Source organism: Lissotriton helveticus, chromosome 8 (genome assembly GCF_964261635.1).
Source record: "Lissotriton helveticus chromosome 8, aLisHel1.1, whole genome shotgun sequence".
Lineage (NCBI taxonomy): Eukaryota > Metazoa > Chordata > Amphibia > Caudata > Salamandridae > Lissotriton > Lissotriton helveticus.
The window spans coordinates 1506062999-1506078247 of NC_136069.1; the positions used below are offsets into that span (position 1 = coordinate 1506062999).

At 41.7% G+C, this 15249-nt stretch overlaps 1 protein-coding gene across 1 annotated transcript in view; it reads left to right on the top strand.

Annotated features, from left to right (window-relative positions):
- Positions 1-15249, top strand: part of PRCP (prolylcarboxypeptidase) — a 147118-nt gene that overhangs the window by 108581 nt on the left and 23288 nt on the right. Inside the window, exon 5 of the mRNA XM_078658488.1 lies at positions 13656-13820. Within this exon, the coding sequence (XP_078514614.1) occupies positions 13656-13820 (165 nt within the window). The remainder of the gene's footprint in view (positions 1-13655; positions 13821-15249) is intronic.

Consider the following 15249-nt stretch of genomic DNA (forward strand, 5'->3'; position numbering starts at 1 on the left):
TGTTTTACAAATCAAAGATAGTTAGCAGTTGTTTCAAGAAAGCAATTTAATTAACAGGCAAGCTTCTGGGTTTTTAAAATGGCATTTTATGTATGTTCTAACTGCCTGTGTTCTGTAATTCTCTTCTGAGGGGCACTGTCATTCTGTGCGCCCGCTTGTAGTAAAACTGTAGTCCTTCTTCTATTTTCGTGAAGTGTCCCGGTTTTTGGCTTTACAATTCTGGTCACCCTACTGCTTTAAATGAGCACCAGTTGTGTTACAGACAGATACATTTTTTTTTGTTAGGCACGTGGAAATTAAGTGATTTTCCCAGGATCACAGGATGTTGAGCGTCCCTGCCGAGACTCGAACCCAGTTCCCCAGCTTCGAGGTCGACCGCTCTAGCTATTAGGCCACATTCTCTATATATCTATTGGAACTTGTAATACGGTGGATGGGATAGCCGTCATGTCTGTGATGGAGTAGCCAGCCTGCCAAACTCGTAATCAGGCCCTATATGTCGCGCAATTCTTTTGCCTCACAGATGCGCTGCCAAAATGCTTTGTATTGTAACTTTGATTTAGCCTATCACTTACTCTTTGTTGGACGCTGACGGGTGGCATGCTACACCATCCATGTAGTGGGTGTGGTTGGAAGTATGTTGCTTTTGTTTTTATTCTTTGTTTGAAGGGCTTCCATTTTGTGCGAAAAGACAACCGAGATGCTTTTATCATGATATGGGATGCAGCGCTTAGCAGTCTGTTGGGTGAAGAAGTGTGAGAGACAGGTGTGCAGTTTGTGGTTTTTAGTAAGTTGGCTTCTTTGATCAGCTCCACAGGTCCCTCTATTGTATTTCTTATGATCACAGTCCACTAAGGTGGTTACTGCACAGTGTTGGTCATTCTGATATTTTGTTTGTTTTTGGTCCTGAGCAGGCATAGGTTGGCAGGAGAGCTAGTCAGGAGATCAGATCGGATTAACCTTGTTGCAGTCATCCCTCATTTGAATATCATTGTGCGGCATCATTAAACGGTCCTCCAGAGGCCAGCGGTATGTGGCCAGTCTCTTCAGTTACTCCACACCTGTTCAAATGATGATGGTTTGTTACTGTGTACTGGTACACTACTGAGTGATAGACAATGCATGTAGTGGTTCTGTCCTATGTGAATGTAACAGACAAGCAGTATAAACGGGGCCACTGGAATTATGCGCTTGTGCGGCTGAGGTGATTTTCAAATAATTGTAGATGATTTGCAGCATTTGCCACATAATCCATCATCTGCTGCATAATCTGCAGACAAAAAAATGTGTTTCTCGCTGAAACTGTTCAAAAGTTAGTAAAAACACAGCAACACGTGTTGCCGCACAGTGGAAGGCCTTTTTGCAATAGTTCACTGGTCACCTCTGTGTAGCTTACTGCTATATTTGGGTGTTAAACTGGTGATAGCAAGGAACAACTAATGCCTAAACACTGTTAACAAGCTTAAAAATGACAAAATTGTGAAGTGGTACTATCACAAAATGTGCCGCATAATTTGGCATTTCTTGCCGCATAATTCCCTCAACCCTGCCACATAATTTGACCCTCCCCTGCCATATAATTCCAGGGGCCCGGAATATGAGGGACATTATGTAGCCTACTTGAACTGCAACCTGCTGCACTGCCACTAAGTGTTCTAGAATTACTGTGAGTTCTGGAGTGCTATGTATGAATTCACATTAGTGTGTAATACACAAGTCAGACTCAGGTCAAAGCTGTGTAACTTGCATTGACATAGAACATTGTTAGGGTTTTCAAGCATGAGGAGAGTGTGCTAAACAGATTGTTACCTATCGGTGGACTACAGATTGTATTTGAAGGAGCGATAATTTTTCAGGGTTATGGGATGTTATCTTGGAAACAGCGATGTTTCACCTCTCCTTTGACCTGTAAGTGCTCCTGGACTCGTTGAATCGTGTCTGGTAGTGAGTTTCAGAGCATGAGTGACTTTTACTGTGCAAGCAGGGCCACCTATGGGTTTCTTTTAGTAAGGCGGTATGATGAAATGTGGTGCAAACCTCCTGGGGCCGTATTACAGAAAGGGCGCGCCCCCAGGACACTGCATTATTGCAGAAGGGGCTACAGACACTTGTGCGGCCCCTTCGGTTATATCAATAGTGCTAGCGCACTTAAAGTGCCAGTACTATCTGCGGTCGGCATTCCCTCATTTGAATGGGGGCGTGCCCCATGCAAATGAGGGAATCATTTGCCTCTGCGCCCGTGCCGTATTACAGACGCGGGCACATACGCAAAGAAGCCTTCAGGTGGCGCACTGACACCTAAAAGGTAGTTCACTGTCAGTGTCAGTGTGCCCCCTGTTGGCAGCCCTCTGGCAGGGGCAAAGGGGGTCCCATGGACCACCCAGACATTTCCTTCAAAAGAGCAGGTTGGTTGCCGCCTGCACTGTGAAAACACGGAACGGCTGTAAAGCTGCCATTCCGTTTTTCACCTGAATGCGTTGCCCTGGTGGCAGTGCAAGTTCGCAGGGCAGTGCATTCATTGTAATAGGGCACATTTTCATTGTTTGCAGCTGGCGCACCTTTTTAATGGTGTGCCCGATGCAAACAATGAAAATGCGCCTTGTATGTAATGCAGTGCGTAGTGTGTTTATATTGCTTTAATTTAATTTTGTACGTAAAGTGTCCTTTTCCTTAGGAGGTGCTGTGGGTGATGCAGAGTGCCTTGAACATTGCTTGTCTAGCAAAAGGTAGCCCGCGGAGTGCCTGCAGTACTGGTGTCCGACGTTCTCTGGGTGGGGCTGGAGAAGTCTTCCGCAAGGTTTTGGATTTATTATATGTTTTGTAAGATCAAACTAGGGGCACTGCGGTATAGGATGCTGGCATAGAAATGAAAATTATAAAATGAAAATTAAATTTGTATAGCGCATAATCTACACTGAGGCCTCGCAGCGCTTTGTCGAGCGTGGAGATTTCTTGTGTGAATATAGACTGTACCTTTTGTTGATATTGAAGGTATGTGAAGATGCGTCACATTGCATTTTTTGTGCAGAAGGTGCTCTTTGTGACCGGGTCGACATGTGGTATCAAGGAAAAGTGGGCTCTCGGTTATATGGCATTTATTTTTTTGAATATTTCGCCTGTATTTAGCCAGGTTCATTTTTTTTGCCATCTTATCAGTATTTATCCATGTTTATTTTGTGGTAAATAAAGTTGTGGCTTGTTTATTTCCACAGTTATTTAACCAGTAAATGTGCAGTCTGTGCTGTTCGGTTTTGGCACGTTAAGCAGTCAAAATATAACAAAATAATACAGTATAAATATATGTATAAGTATGCAATTATATAAGGAAATCTCATCGCTTTTTTTTAACACTCCACGCGGTGAATCTGCGTAATGTTAGCCTGGAACTCACGATCGACAGCATGGAGAGTCATTCAAAAGAAGCCCACTTTCCGTATTTTTCCATTTAGAAAAATAAATACAGTCAGGAGCCACATTATTTTTTTCTCTGTATTTGCAAAAAACATCAATAAAAACGAAATACTAAGAGCCTTATCCTTAACCCCTTTGCTGCGGCGGCAATTCCGCCGCAGCGCTAGGGGGGAGAAGGGGGCTGCGCGGCGCTCCCATGCTAGTGACAGAACCGCTCCGTCACGAGCCTCGGGCGCGCTGTGCTTGTGACGGAGCGGTTCCGTCACGGCCCCGCCCGCTCAGAACGTGCCGCGCATGCGCGAAATCAGCGCCGCGCCGAGCGGGCCGTGACGGAACCGCTCCGTCACCAGCACAGTGCGACCGAGGCTGGTGACGGAGCGGTTCCATCACCAGCACGGAAGGGGTTAATCCATCGGTATTCCTTTGTTTCTCACCTCTTTTGCTGTAGTGGTTTCGAGGCTTTGGACCTTTTGGCAGTAGTATCTTTGGCATTGTCAACTGTTCATGTACTCCGTCATTGTGGTGTTAAGCTTTAGGTGGTTTTTACTCATCCTTGTATTGAAGGCACAGAGGTAGTTGTCAAGTCTTGACGTGTAGAGGTCTTCTGGGTCATCCATTCTGTGTGTCATCTGTATAGTTGCACAGGGGAGGTTAAACCATCTAATGTATTCTGGTAATGGGGTTATGCTCATGTTGAATAAGAGAGGAGATATGTTGGACCCCTGAGGGACACAACAGTGTTGGCAGTGAGGGGTTGATATGAATGGTAGTAGGTAAATTTTTGTGTGTGTTGGGTTACATGTATAAACAAGCATTGGCAAACACAGTAGGTCTCCCCCTTTATGTCTATATGTACTTCTCCACTGACTAGTCTTTTTAGTCTGGATATCAGTGGATGTGAAAACAAGTTAATTAATGTATGAATGTCTGGATGAGTGAGTGCATGTATAGATGAATGTGCTGACTTATTTGTGACTCTGTCTTCCATGTACTCATTGTAGTGCAGCCATGAGTACAGTTTTGCGTCTCCATGAAAGAATGGATGAGTTCATGCTAGTATACATGTATATTAGTGTATGAGTAGTGCAATGAATGATGTGGTATAGGAAGTGAGCTTGCATGAGAAATTAATGCAGCAGTGAATCAATGAGTGCAGGAAAGATTGAGTGAAAAGAGGTGAATGCGTGCAGCAGTAATAAATACAGCACATGGCTCACTAATTAATAATTGAGTGCTTGAGTGCATCAGTGACTTAGTGCGCACAGGAAAGACAGCATATTAACAGCAGTTACAGTAAATGAAGAACCAAAAATTCAAGCATCAAGGTGCAGAGCAGATCCATCGAAGGAAAGAATGAGATGACTGTCCGTTGACGCTACAATTAACAATACGAGGGAACAGTTTCACAGGGCTGTCCATGCTAACATGACCCCATTAAAAGCCAGCAGACTTTCATGGGATAGACACCTCAGCTGACAAAAAACCCACTTGGACGAAAGACGTAGTAACACAAAAATCATCCATCCAGGCTAGGGTTCAAAAAGGCTTTCACTGCACTGTTCACAGGGGCACTAGCAGACCCAAGGAAAATGTGAAAGTGAAGCCTGATGCATCTTGTTACCATATGCATGTCTCACACGTGTACATATTCTCTCACACCCATTCACACACTCATATTAATACTCATTCACTCACAAGCATGCACTGACATTGTTGACTATTAGTCTGTGGCTCCACTAGTAGTTAGGCTGTGGTGAATAAAACACTATAATGAAAAAGAAGAATAAATAACAGTAGTTTGACAAGGATCGTAGGATGACTATTTGTGGGGCTACATGAAAATGGTAAATTAAATATCTTAAGGGTGCCCGGGATAACTGGCCAACTATGTGGGAACTCGATACTAGACATTATTCTTTGTGTTTCAAGTCCAACTTGGCTACATCTTCTTGTATTGTTCTCCTTACTCGAAATATCAGGGTTGGCGACATCTTCTTTTATTGTTCTCCTTACTCGAGTTAGCTGGGTTGGCCACATCTTCTTTTATTGTTCTCCTTACTCGAGTTAGCAGGGTTGGCCACATCTTCTTTTTGTGTTCTCCTTACTCGAGTTAGCAGAGTTGGCCACATCTTTTATTGTACTCCTTACTTGAGTTAGCTGGGTTGGCCACATCTTCTTTTATTGTTCTCCTTACTTAAGTTAGCAGGGTTGGACACATCTTCTTTTATTGTTCTCCTTACTTGAGTTAGCAGGGTTGGACACATCTTCTTTTATTGTTCTCCTTACTCGAGTTAGCAGGGTTAGCCACATCTTCTTTTTGTGTTCTCCTTACTCGAGTTAGCAGGGTTGGCCACATCTTTTGTTGTTCTCCTTACTTGAGTTAGCAGGGTTGGACACATCTTCTTTTATTGTTCTCCTTACTCGAGTTAGCAGGGTTGGCCACATCTTTTATTGTTCTCCTTACTTGAGTTAGCAGGGTTGGCCACATCTTCTTTTTGTGTTCTCCTTACTCGAGTTAGCAGAGTTGGCCACATCTTTTATTGTACTCCTTACTTGAGTTAGCTGGGTTGGCCACATCTTCTTTTATTGTTCTCCTTACTTAAGTTAGCAGGGTTGGACACATCTTCTTTTATTGTTCTCCTTACTTGAGTTAGCAGGGTTGGACACATCTTCTTTTATTGTTCTCCTTACTCGAGTTAGCAGGGTTAGCCACATCTTCTTTTTGTGTTCTCCTTACTCGAGTTAGCAGGGTTGGCCACATCTTTTGTTGTTCTCCTTACTTGAGTTAGCAGGGTTGGACACATCTTCTTTTATTGTTCTCCTTACTCGAGTTAGCAGGGTTGGCCACATCTTTTATTGTACTCCTTACTTGAGTTAGCAGGGTTGGCCACATCTTCTTTTATTGTTCTCCTTACTTGAGTTAGCAGGGTTGGCCACATCTTTTATTGTACTCCTTACTTGAGTTAGCAGGGTTGGCCACATCTTTTATTGTTCTCCTTACTTGAGTTAGCAGGGTTGGCCACATCTTTTATTGTACTCCTTACTTGAGTTAGCAGGGTTGGCCACATCTTTTATTGTACTCCTTACTTGAGTTAGCAGGGTTGGCCACATCTTCTTTTATTGTTCTCCTTACTCGAGTTAGCAGGGTTGGCCACATCTTTTATTGTTCTCCTTACTTGAGTTAGCAGGGTTGGACACATCTTCTTTTATTGTTCTCCTTACTCGAGTTAGCAGGGTTAGCCACATCTTCTTTTTGTGTTCTCCTTACTCGAGTTAGCAGGGTTGGACACATCTTCTTTTATTGTTCTCCTTACTCGAGTTAGCAGGGTTGGCCACATCTTTTATTGTACTCCTTACTCGAGTTAGCAGGGTTGGCCACATCTTCTTTTATTGTTCTCCTTACTTGAGTTAGCAGGGTTGGCCACATCTTTTATTGTACTCCTTACTTGAGTTAGCAGGGTTGGCCACATCTTCTTTTATTGTTCTCCTTACTTGAGTTAGCAGGGTTGGACACATCTTTTATTGTACTCCTTACTTGAGTTAGCAGGGTTGGCCACATCTTCTTTTATTGTTCTCCTTACTCGAGTTAGCAGGGTTGGCCACATCTTTTATTGTTCTCCTTACTTGAGTTAGCAGGGTTGGCCACATCTTCTTTTATTGTTCTCCTTACTTGAGTTAGCAGGGTTGGACACATCTTCTTTTATTGTTCTCCTTACTTGAGTTAGCAGGGTTGGCCACATCTTCTTTTATTGTTCTCCTTACTCGAGTTAGCAGGGTTGGCCACATCTTTTATTGTTCTCCTTACTTGAGTTAGCAGGGTTGGCCACATCTTGTTTTATTGTTCTCCTTACTTAAGTTAGCAGGGTTGGACACATCTTCTTTTATTGTTCTCCTTACTTGAGTTAGCAGGGTTGGACACATCTTCTTTTATTGTTCTCCTTACTCGAGTTAGCAGGGTTGGACACATCTTCTTTTATTGTTCTCCTTACTTGAGTTAGCAGGGTTGGCCACATCTTCTTTTATTGTTCTCCTTACTCGAGTTAGCAGGGTTGGCCACATCTTTTATTGTTCTCCTTACTTGAGTTAGCAGGGTTGGCCACATCTTCTTTTATTGTTCTCCTTACTTAAGTTAGCCGGGTTGGACACATCTTCTTTTATTGTTCTCCTTACTTGAGTTAGCAGGGTTGGACACATCTTCTTTTATTGTTCTCCTTACTCGAGTTAGCAGGGTTGGTCACATCTTCTTTTTGTGTTCTCCTTACTTGAGTTAGCAGGGTTGGACACATCTTCTTTTATTGTTCTCCTTACTCGAGTTAGCAGGTTTGGCCACATCTTTTATTGTACTCCTTACTTGAGTTAGCAGGGTTGGCCACATCTTCTTTTATTGTTCTCCTTACTTGAGTTAGCAGGGTTGGCCACATCTTTTATTGTACTCCTTACTTGAGTTAGCAGGGTTGGCCACATCTTCTTTTATTGTTCTCCTTACTCGAGTTAGCAGGGTTGGCCACATCTTTTATTGTTCTCCTTACTCGAATTAGCAGGGTTGGCCACATCTTTTATTGTTCTCCTTACTTGAGTTAGCAGGGTTGGCCACATCTTTTTTTATTGTTCTCCTTACTCGAGTTAGCAGGGTTGGCCACATCTTTTATTGTTCTCCTCACTTGAGTTACCAGGGTTTGCGACATCTTTTTTTTATTGTTATCTGTACTCGAGTTAGCAGGGTTGAGGGAACATGCTTTCTGTGTAAAGGGTTAAAGAGCTCTCCAAAACACATCAGTACTGCAACAAATTTGCCTTTGAATAGTCTGAGATAGCCATTATATTAGTTACAGATTTTAGCACATAGCCCTCAATAATGTCAAAATCCACAGTTCTGCCAAGTATATTTACGGCTGGTGAAGAAGTAGAATACGTGCGTTGGTGTGCGTGAGTTTTAGCAAGGACATAACATAAAGCAAAACAGTCACGCTATGCTGGTAGTCAGACTTTGGAACTGTTGGGCATAGTTACACAATCTTCCAGTACATACCAGATAAACCGCTAGCTCATTCTACCAAAACCCAGAGATATAGTTCTCCATGGTTCTGATGAGCATTTTCACATAACGGGAATAAAGAAAATACAACACATATCAGTGTGATCCTTTTTCTGGCAGTGGAAACAGACGTTATGAACAGGCATGAGGTGCTTGCACTTCATAGTGCAGTATAGACACCACACCAAATTATATATTTATATAAAGTACAAGAGCAAGTGCTTACACTGCTACAAGGTATCCTCGTTTTTAAAGGCTAAATCCTCAACGGATATATATATTACAACATGACAACCACAATTATAATCATCACTTCTGATTCAGCATTGAGACCACTACCCTTACACATTGTAGACACTCCTCTCTTGACCACAGATGAAGATGACCCCTGCCCTCATATATTTCTGGACCTCTCAGCTTCCTTCAACACAGTGGGCCATCCCACCCTCATATGCACACTGTAGGATGGAATGGGATTCACTGGCAGTGTCCTTCGTGGGTTTTTCACCCACCTTTTCAGAAAAACGTGTTCACATGGGTATGCCCAGCTCACAAAAGATCCATATGTCCTGTGGATTTCCCACCGTTCTATCCTGCCTGCCGTCATCTTCAACCTCTACATGACCTCTACTCACAGATAACAGTATCAAGATTCAGCAATATGCTGATGGTACACACCTCTACTTTAAAATCACCTGCTTCAGACATCGAACGCTTCAAACACTACCTGCACATTATCCTGATCTGGATGTCCAGTGCCTACCTGAAACTAAACCCAACCAAGACCGAATCCCTGTTCTTCGCCAAACAAAATATGGAAAACAAATAAGATTCAGTACAAACCCGGCTCCATGACCTGAATCTTGATTTCGACTCCCAACTTTTACTGACTGCCATGTCACTTGTATTCACGCAGGACGCCAATCTGACCCTCAAGGAAAACAATGCCTGAAAAATGACTACCTAGTACCAGCTCTCTCCTCTAAAGAAAGTCTAATTGTTTCTTCCGGAAAGCTACTTCAGAACTGCTGTTCAAGCCCTCGTAGTCTTGCATCCGGACGGTGGTAATACCTGACTCCAAATGACAAGCAGATTCTCACTCTGGTGGTTTTCTGTAAATCCGCAGTCAGGACACCATTAGTCTGCAAACTGATAAGTGTAAAAAAAAAAAAAAGACAGCAGGTCTTTTCTATCTATGCACCCCGGATCTTGAACAACATCCATGTATCAAGCAGGAATGCTCTAATTTAGGAAAGCGTCTAAGACTTACCTCTGTAAAGAACACTACATCACAATTTATTAACCATCCACAACCCAGTTTTCTCTACTTTTACTACTTGACTGTGTGCTTGTCTTTGACCATGTACAGTGATCCACTAACTTTTGGCTAGGTTTGCATTCAAGAAATACCATATAGATATATACTTACATATATTAATGAAAACAACGTCCATAGCTGGGTCCAATGGAGATCCTGATTTTACCATATTGATTAATTTGTTTTTTATAATGCTTTTTTAAAGAGAATACTCGAGATCTGATGAGAAGATTGTCAAAAAGAATCGAACATTAATCTTCTGTCTGATTAGCAGAAGAACAGAGGTCAATATGAATTTAATATAAGGCTGTAATTTTCCATACTTAACAAAGCCTTTCCGTCAGATATTTGCAAAAACCAACATTGACAACTTTCAATCAGATGTGCAACAGAAAATGCCTCTGCTTTGGTACTTATCATTTATGCTGCCTTTCTGGGTGGTGCGAAAGGTTTAAGCTCTTTTTATAGGAAGAGACCTTTTAATTACCGGATTAATGGGATTATCCTACCAGGGGAGTTAGCATTATTAAGGGCATCAACAAAAAAAGTCTGGCGGAATGGTATCGCGAAATCCGTTCCCTAACATTACCAGACGGTTTCCTTTGAGAAGCATTTGCCCTTTTTTATTTTTCAAGAAATGCTGGTTCACTGAGGTAGCCAGAAAGCCTAGTTCACTGTGATAAGCAAGGACTATGCTGGTTTCAAGCAATTCATCCAGTGGTGGATGTATGCTGTTTTGTTGGCATTTGTATAGTTCTTTTTACCATTACTACTGCACTGTATAATCTGGATGCCTTTTTATGGAGCTCTGGGAATGCCTCTGCCAGATTTTGTTTTTTTGGTCTTTGTGTAACATTTGTAGAGTTTGTTCAAGGTATACATTAAAAGTGAGGTGTGATTGTAGTTGGAGCCAGGTAAAGGTCTTTGATACTTATGTGCAAGGATAAATGTGCCAAAGAGCCTTTAATGTTTCTGTGGATTGGGTGTTGTTCTGTATAAAAAGACATATTAGCATCTTCCTTTACAAGTGCTTCCTGATTTCTTCAACCTGAATGAGGACCTCAGTTAATGTTCTCCTGGAACATAATGGTATTGTGTGCAACCGTGAGGTCTTTGTCCTTGCATTCTGGAAGGTTTGTGTATTGCAAGTGAACCTTTGTTATAGTTTTAAAAAACATATAGTTGCTTATATGCAACTGTTAACTATTTGTAACCAAGATTCTAATTCAAGCATCAAACCAGACACGGAATGTGCCTCTCTCGAAAACCGCTGCAACAAAGTGATGGAAGAGATTCTTGACTTAATCACAGCGCCTGGGAGTCACACATGTTGTGTTCCAGTTCATCATTTTCACCCACTTTGCACTCCAAACAGTGACCAGCCATTTGTAGATCAGTCTTGGCCGTGCTCTAGTTGGTACAGTCCAGCCCGAACTGTATGCCACGTCCCTCTGGCAGGAACACATGGAATTCAGACTGGTTTTGCTCTTAAACAGCAGCATAGCCTCTTGAAAACTTGCCAGAAAAGTGAATTCTAGTTGAATGTAATCACTACTTAGAAGGATCAGACGCCTATGCCCAACCTCCACTGTGCAGTGAAGCCCCCAGCAGGTTAGGTAAAACATCTGGCCACAGCCTAGGCTCTGCGCCCAATCCCCTATGGACAAAGCGAAGAATGCGCATAGCAGGGGTTGGGTGCAGTACAGGCCCAGTATCCAACCTCTGCTGGTGTGGTCTGAAGGCCATGCACACTAGGGAATAGACGTTTAACCATGCTGCGCACAGCGGAAGTAACGTAACAAGGAAAATTGGCCCAAGGGGGTTCACCTAATTTGAAAAGTACATAAAATACAGTGGAAACTCATCACAATGAAAGATGTAGCCACAAAATTAGAAGTCGAGCAGTAGTAGTTCAGTCTCAATATGTCAATGCATATAAGACAACAGTGGTCCCATGCACAAGAAATATTCACACAGCAATCAATATAGACACAATGGATACTATATTTGTTATGACATGTCCAGCTGGACAGAGGTCGCAATCTTTTACTAGGTAGAAATAATAAGAAACAAAATTCCTTCAACAGTTCTTTGTAGTGGGGCACAAGCCTGTACCCTAACACATACAGCCTTCCCTAGCTACAGTGATCATTGCACGAACTCTGTTGCCTTGCCATCTTCGCGCCGCTTCGCCCATGCCAAGTTGGGCCACAGTCACCTCATTTTCTCACTACTTATTGTTTCAGCCAATTTCACGTTGGGGCACTGCACGCCGCCATTATAATTTTTACCACTCAGGATCACCTTGTTTGCACGCTGTGCATGGTTTAATTTTCTCACCATCATTGGTACAATGGTACCTGCTTGTCAACCCTGTCCGATCTAGTAATTCGTTTCTCTATGTATTTTCTCCCCTTTTCCCCCCTTTTTTTCATAGGCTATAGAGGATTTTATTATTTAGGCATTATTAGTGTCCTGATGATGATCCCCATGATTATATAGTGGGATCGAAACGCCGTCGACTTCTCTGTGCACCATATACAAAAAACGTATACTATGTGTTATATAGCTGTAATGGTGCCACTAGAATTTCTGTTATAAATATCAACCACAGGAATCTGTAGCTTTTTGCCTAAAAGCCCTGCTCTGTTTGTGATTTTCTTCACCATGCCAATTTGTATGTGTTAGGGTACAGGCTAGTGCCCCACTACGAAGAACTGTTGAAGGAATTTTGTTTCTCATTATTTCTACCTAGTAAAAGATTGCGACCTCTGTCCGGCTGGACATGTCATAACGAATATAGTATCCATTGTGTCTATATTGATTGCTGCGTGAATATTTCTTGTGCATGGGACCACTGTTGTTTTCAAAAATATGTTCCCTGAGGTCCTGTGCTGACTCGTTTGGGCGCCCTTGTTGACCTTTAAACACAAATGCATATAAGACAGCACCAGTATACATTATAAAAGTGCTTAAATAAAGTGCAAAGTGAACATAAAGTGGTGGTGATATATAGAAAATGGCACAAGGTGAAGCACAAAGAGGAAAGTAACAATGTCAAAAAAGGAATACATCCAATTTATTTTGTATAAATCAATTAAAAACAATTTTAGAATATCAAAACACAATAATTATCAATTTCTCTGCCGGTATGTGTCAATGGCATTTCACCATTCTTTAAGACCATCATCAGGACATAAAGCACTAGAATTTGTGGTGCTGCCTTTAACGATTTCGGGATATAAATGGTCTGTATCGCAAGTAATCGTCAAAGTCAGGAGAGTCCAGGGTTGCAGGCTTCCAGGGTGTTTGAATTAGACCGTACACCTCTTCAATTAGGTCCAATCTGTGAGGAAATGTCCTCTATCAGAAGGGATAAACTGCCCGCATGCACAGCTCGTACCGAAGAAGGGGCATGTGCAGCAGAGTTTGGAAATTAAGTACAGAGTAAAAAATAAATTCACTGGAAAAAAACTGAGTTCGGTTTGTGGCTCAAATGCGTAAAACCACTGAAACTGGCTAGATATGTTTGCGACCTCACTCAAAACACGACATAATATATGGTAGTCTACCATGCATAAACACCTTTTTGCCCATGTCACAGATACATAAAAGTGGTTAGCTAGAGAACAACATGGCGGTCCAGCGTATGTTGTGGTATGTTTCAAAGGGAAATTATGTTTTTAGTACATGATTTTGGGAACTCTGCACTGACTAACTTCAGGGGCTTTTCCCAAACACAAGAAACCGTTTATTTGATTATTCCGAACAAATACAATCACTTGTCTACTTGTATGCTTTTATTTGTTTGCTACATTTTATCTAGTTTTAAAATCTAAAGCATAACAAAGAATAATGCGAAATTTAAAGTGGATGTCTTTTTTCATGCAGGTGGTTTGCAAGTTTCTGACCAATCCCAGACTAGATGATAAGGCATTACTGCAGAATATTTTTCAAGCTATTAACGTTTACTACAATTATTCAGGAAACACACAATGTTTGAATATATCTCAAGCAGCGACGGTGAGTCTCGGAGACAAAGGATGGAGTTATCAGGTACAGTTTTATCTTTCTAACGTTTGAGAAAATAGAACTAATAAACGTTGTTAAAGAAAATTTGAGGGAACAGGAACTGTAGGGAAGAATGAACCAGGTCTAGTACTTTTGTTTTTAAATCCCTTTATTCCTTTTCCCTTTGTCATCTTAGTGTTTCTCACCCACTATCCTGTGCTTCTGTGATAAGTCATTGGATGTTGCTGACATTGTATCATTGGATGGTTGACGACCCTTTTATTTAGTCCAACATACCTTTTTCCACACTTCTTTACTGATGCTAGTATTATGGGACAACGATTGGGTTCCCCATCACTCAGCTACAGGTTCTACAGGGCGATGGGTGGTGTCATATATTTACAGTCTTCCTATTTTGCTTATATAATAAAATAGAATGGCTAATAAAATCATTTCTATGCTGGGAGCCACAGTTAAATCTAAACTAACAATGTTTCACAAAGACTTGAGTCAACCGGGGTCTGAAAATCCCAAAATATCATGTGAACCACTATTCTGTCAAATAAGGCAGGACATATAGGAGGATGCGAAAACTCTTTTAGATGAAGTTTGCAAATTTACCCAGAAAGCCCTTCCACAGACTGAATGGAATGGTAATGTCTGGTGCCATAGTTTCCAAACTGGAACGCCATTCTAGTCCATTGGCAAAACATACAAATAGTGTAATAAGTATTATCCATCAGCATTGTACAATGAGACAGTATGGATGAATAATAGTGTTTACATAGAATGAAACACATGTTTTGGAAATATTGAAATTAGCTTCTGTACGGTAAATGCAATACTGTACTCTGGAGGTGTATCTAGACCCTACACTGATTTCCAGTAGACCCACAAATTTAAAAGTTTCTTGAACTGTATCTATATTTGACACTGTTTCTCAGGAAGTACGAAATCATTAGCAAATGTGTACAAGGCGTTGGTCTAAAACACACCTTATTTAGGGGAAATATGGACATCTGGTAACCCAGCAAATAAGAAATGGATGTCCATCTTGAAGTAGAGAAAGTGAAAGAAATTTTAGCTAGGAATCACAAGGTCTAACAGCAATCCGATTACCTTCCACAAACTATTTTGCAGTTACTTGTACTCACCCAGAGCGCATATTGCTTATGCAATCCCTACATCTTTGGCGTGGAGAAGGTGTTGGCAAGAGGCACCCTCTTACATATGCTAAAGATTTATCCAAATTGCCACTTGATTCTGAATACTCGTTTGAGGGAATCAGTAGCACAATTCGGGTGACTTCGATGAGAATAGCTTGATTAACCCTTCTTGGTTCGGACCAGACAGGCATTGGTATGAAGCAAAAATGTCAAGTTGGAGAAGCAAGCAGAGGCCTTAATTCAGAGTACTCGTGGTAAACTGGGAGCTATAAATGTCACAATCCCATGACCCTGACCACTGTGTAGAA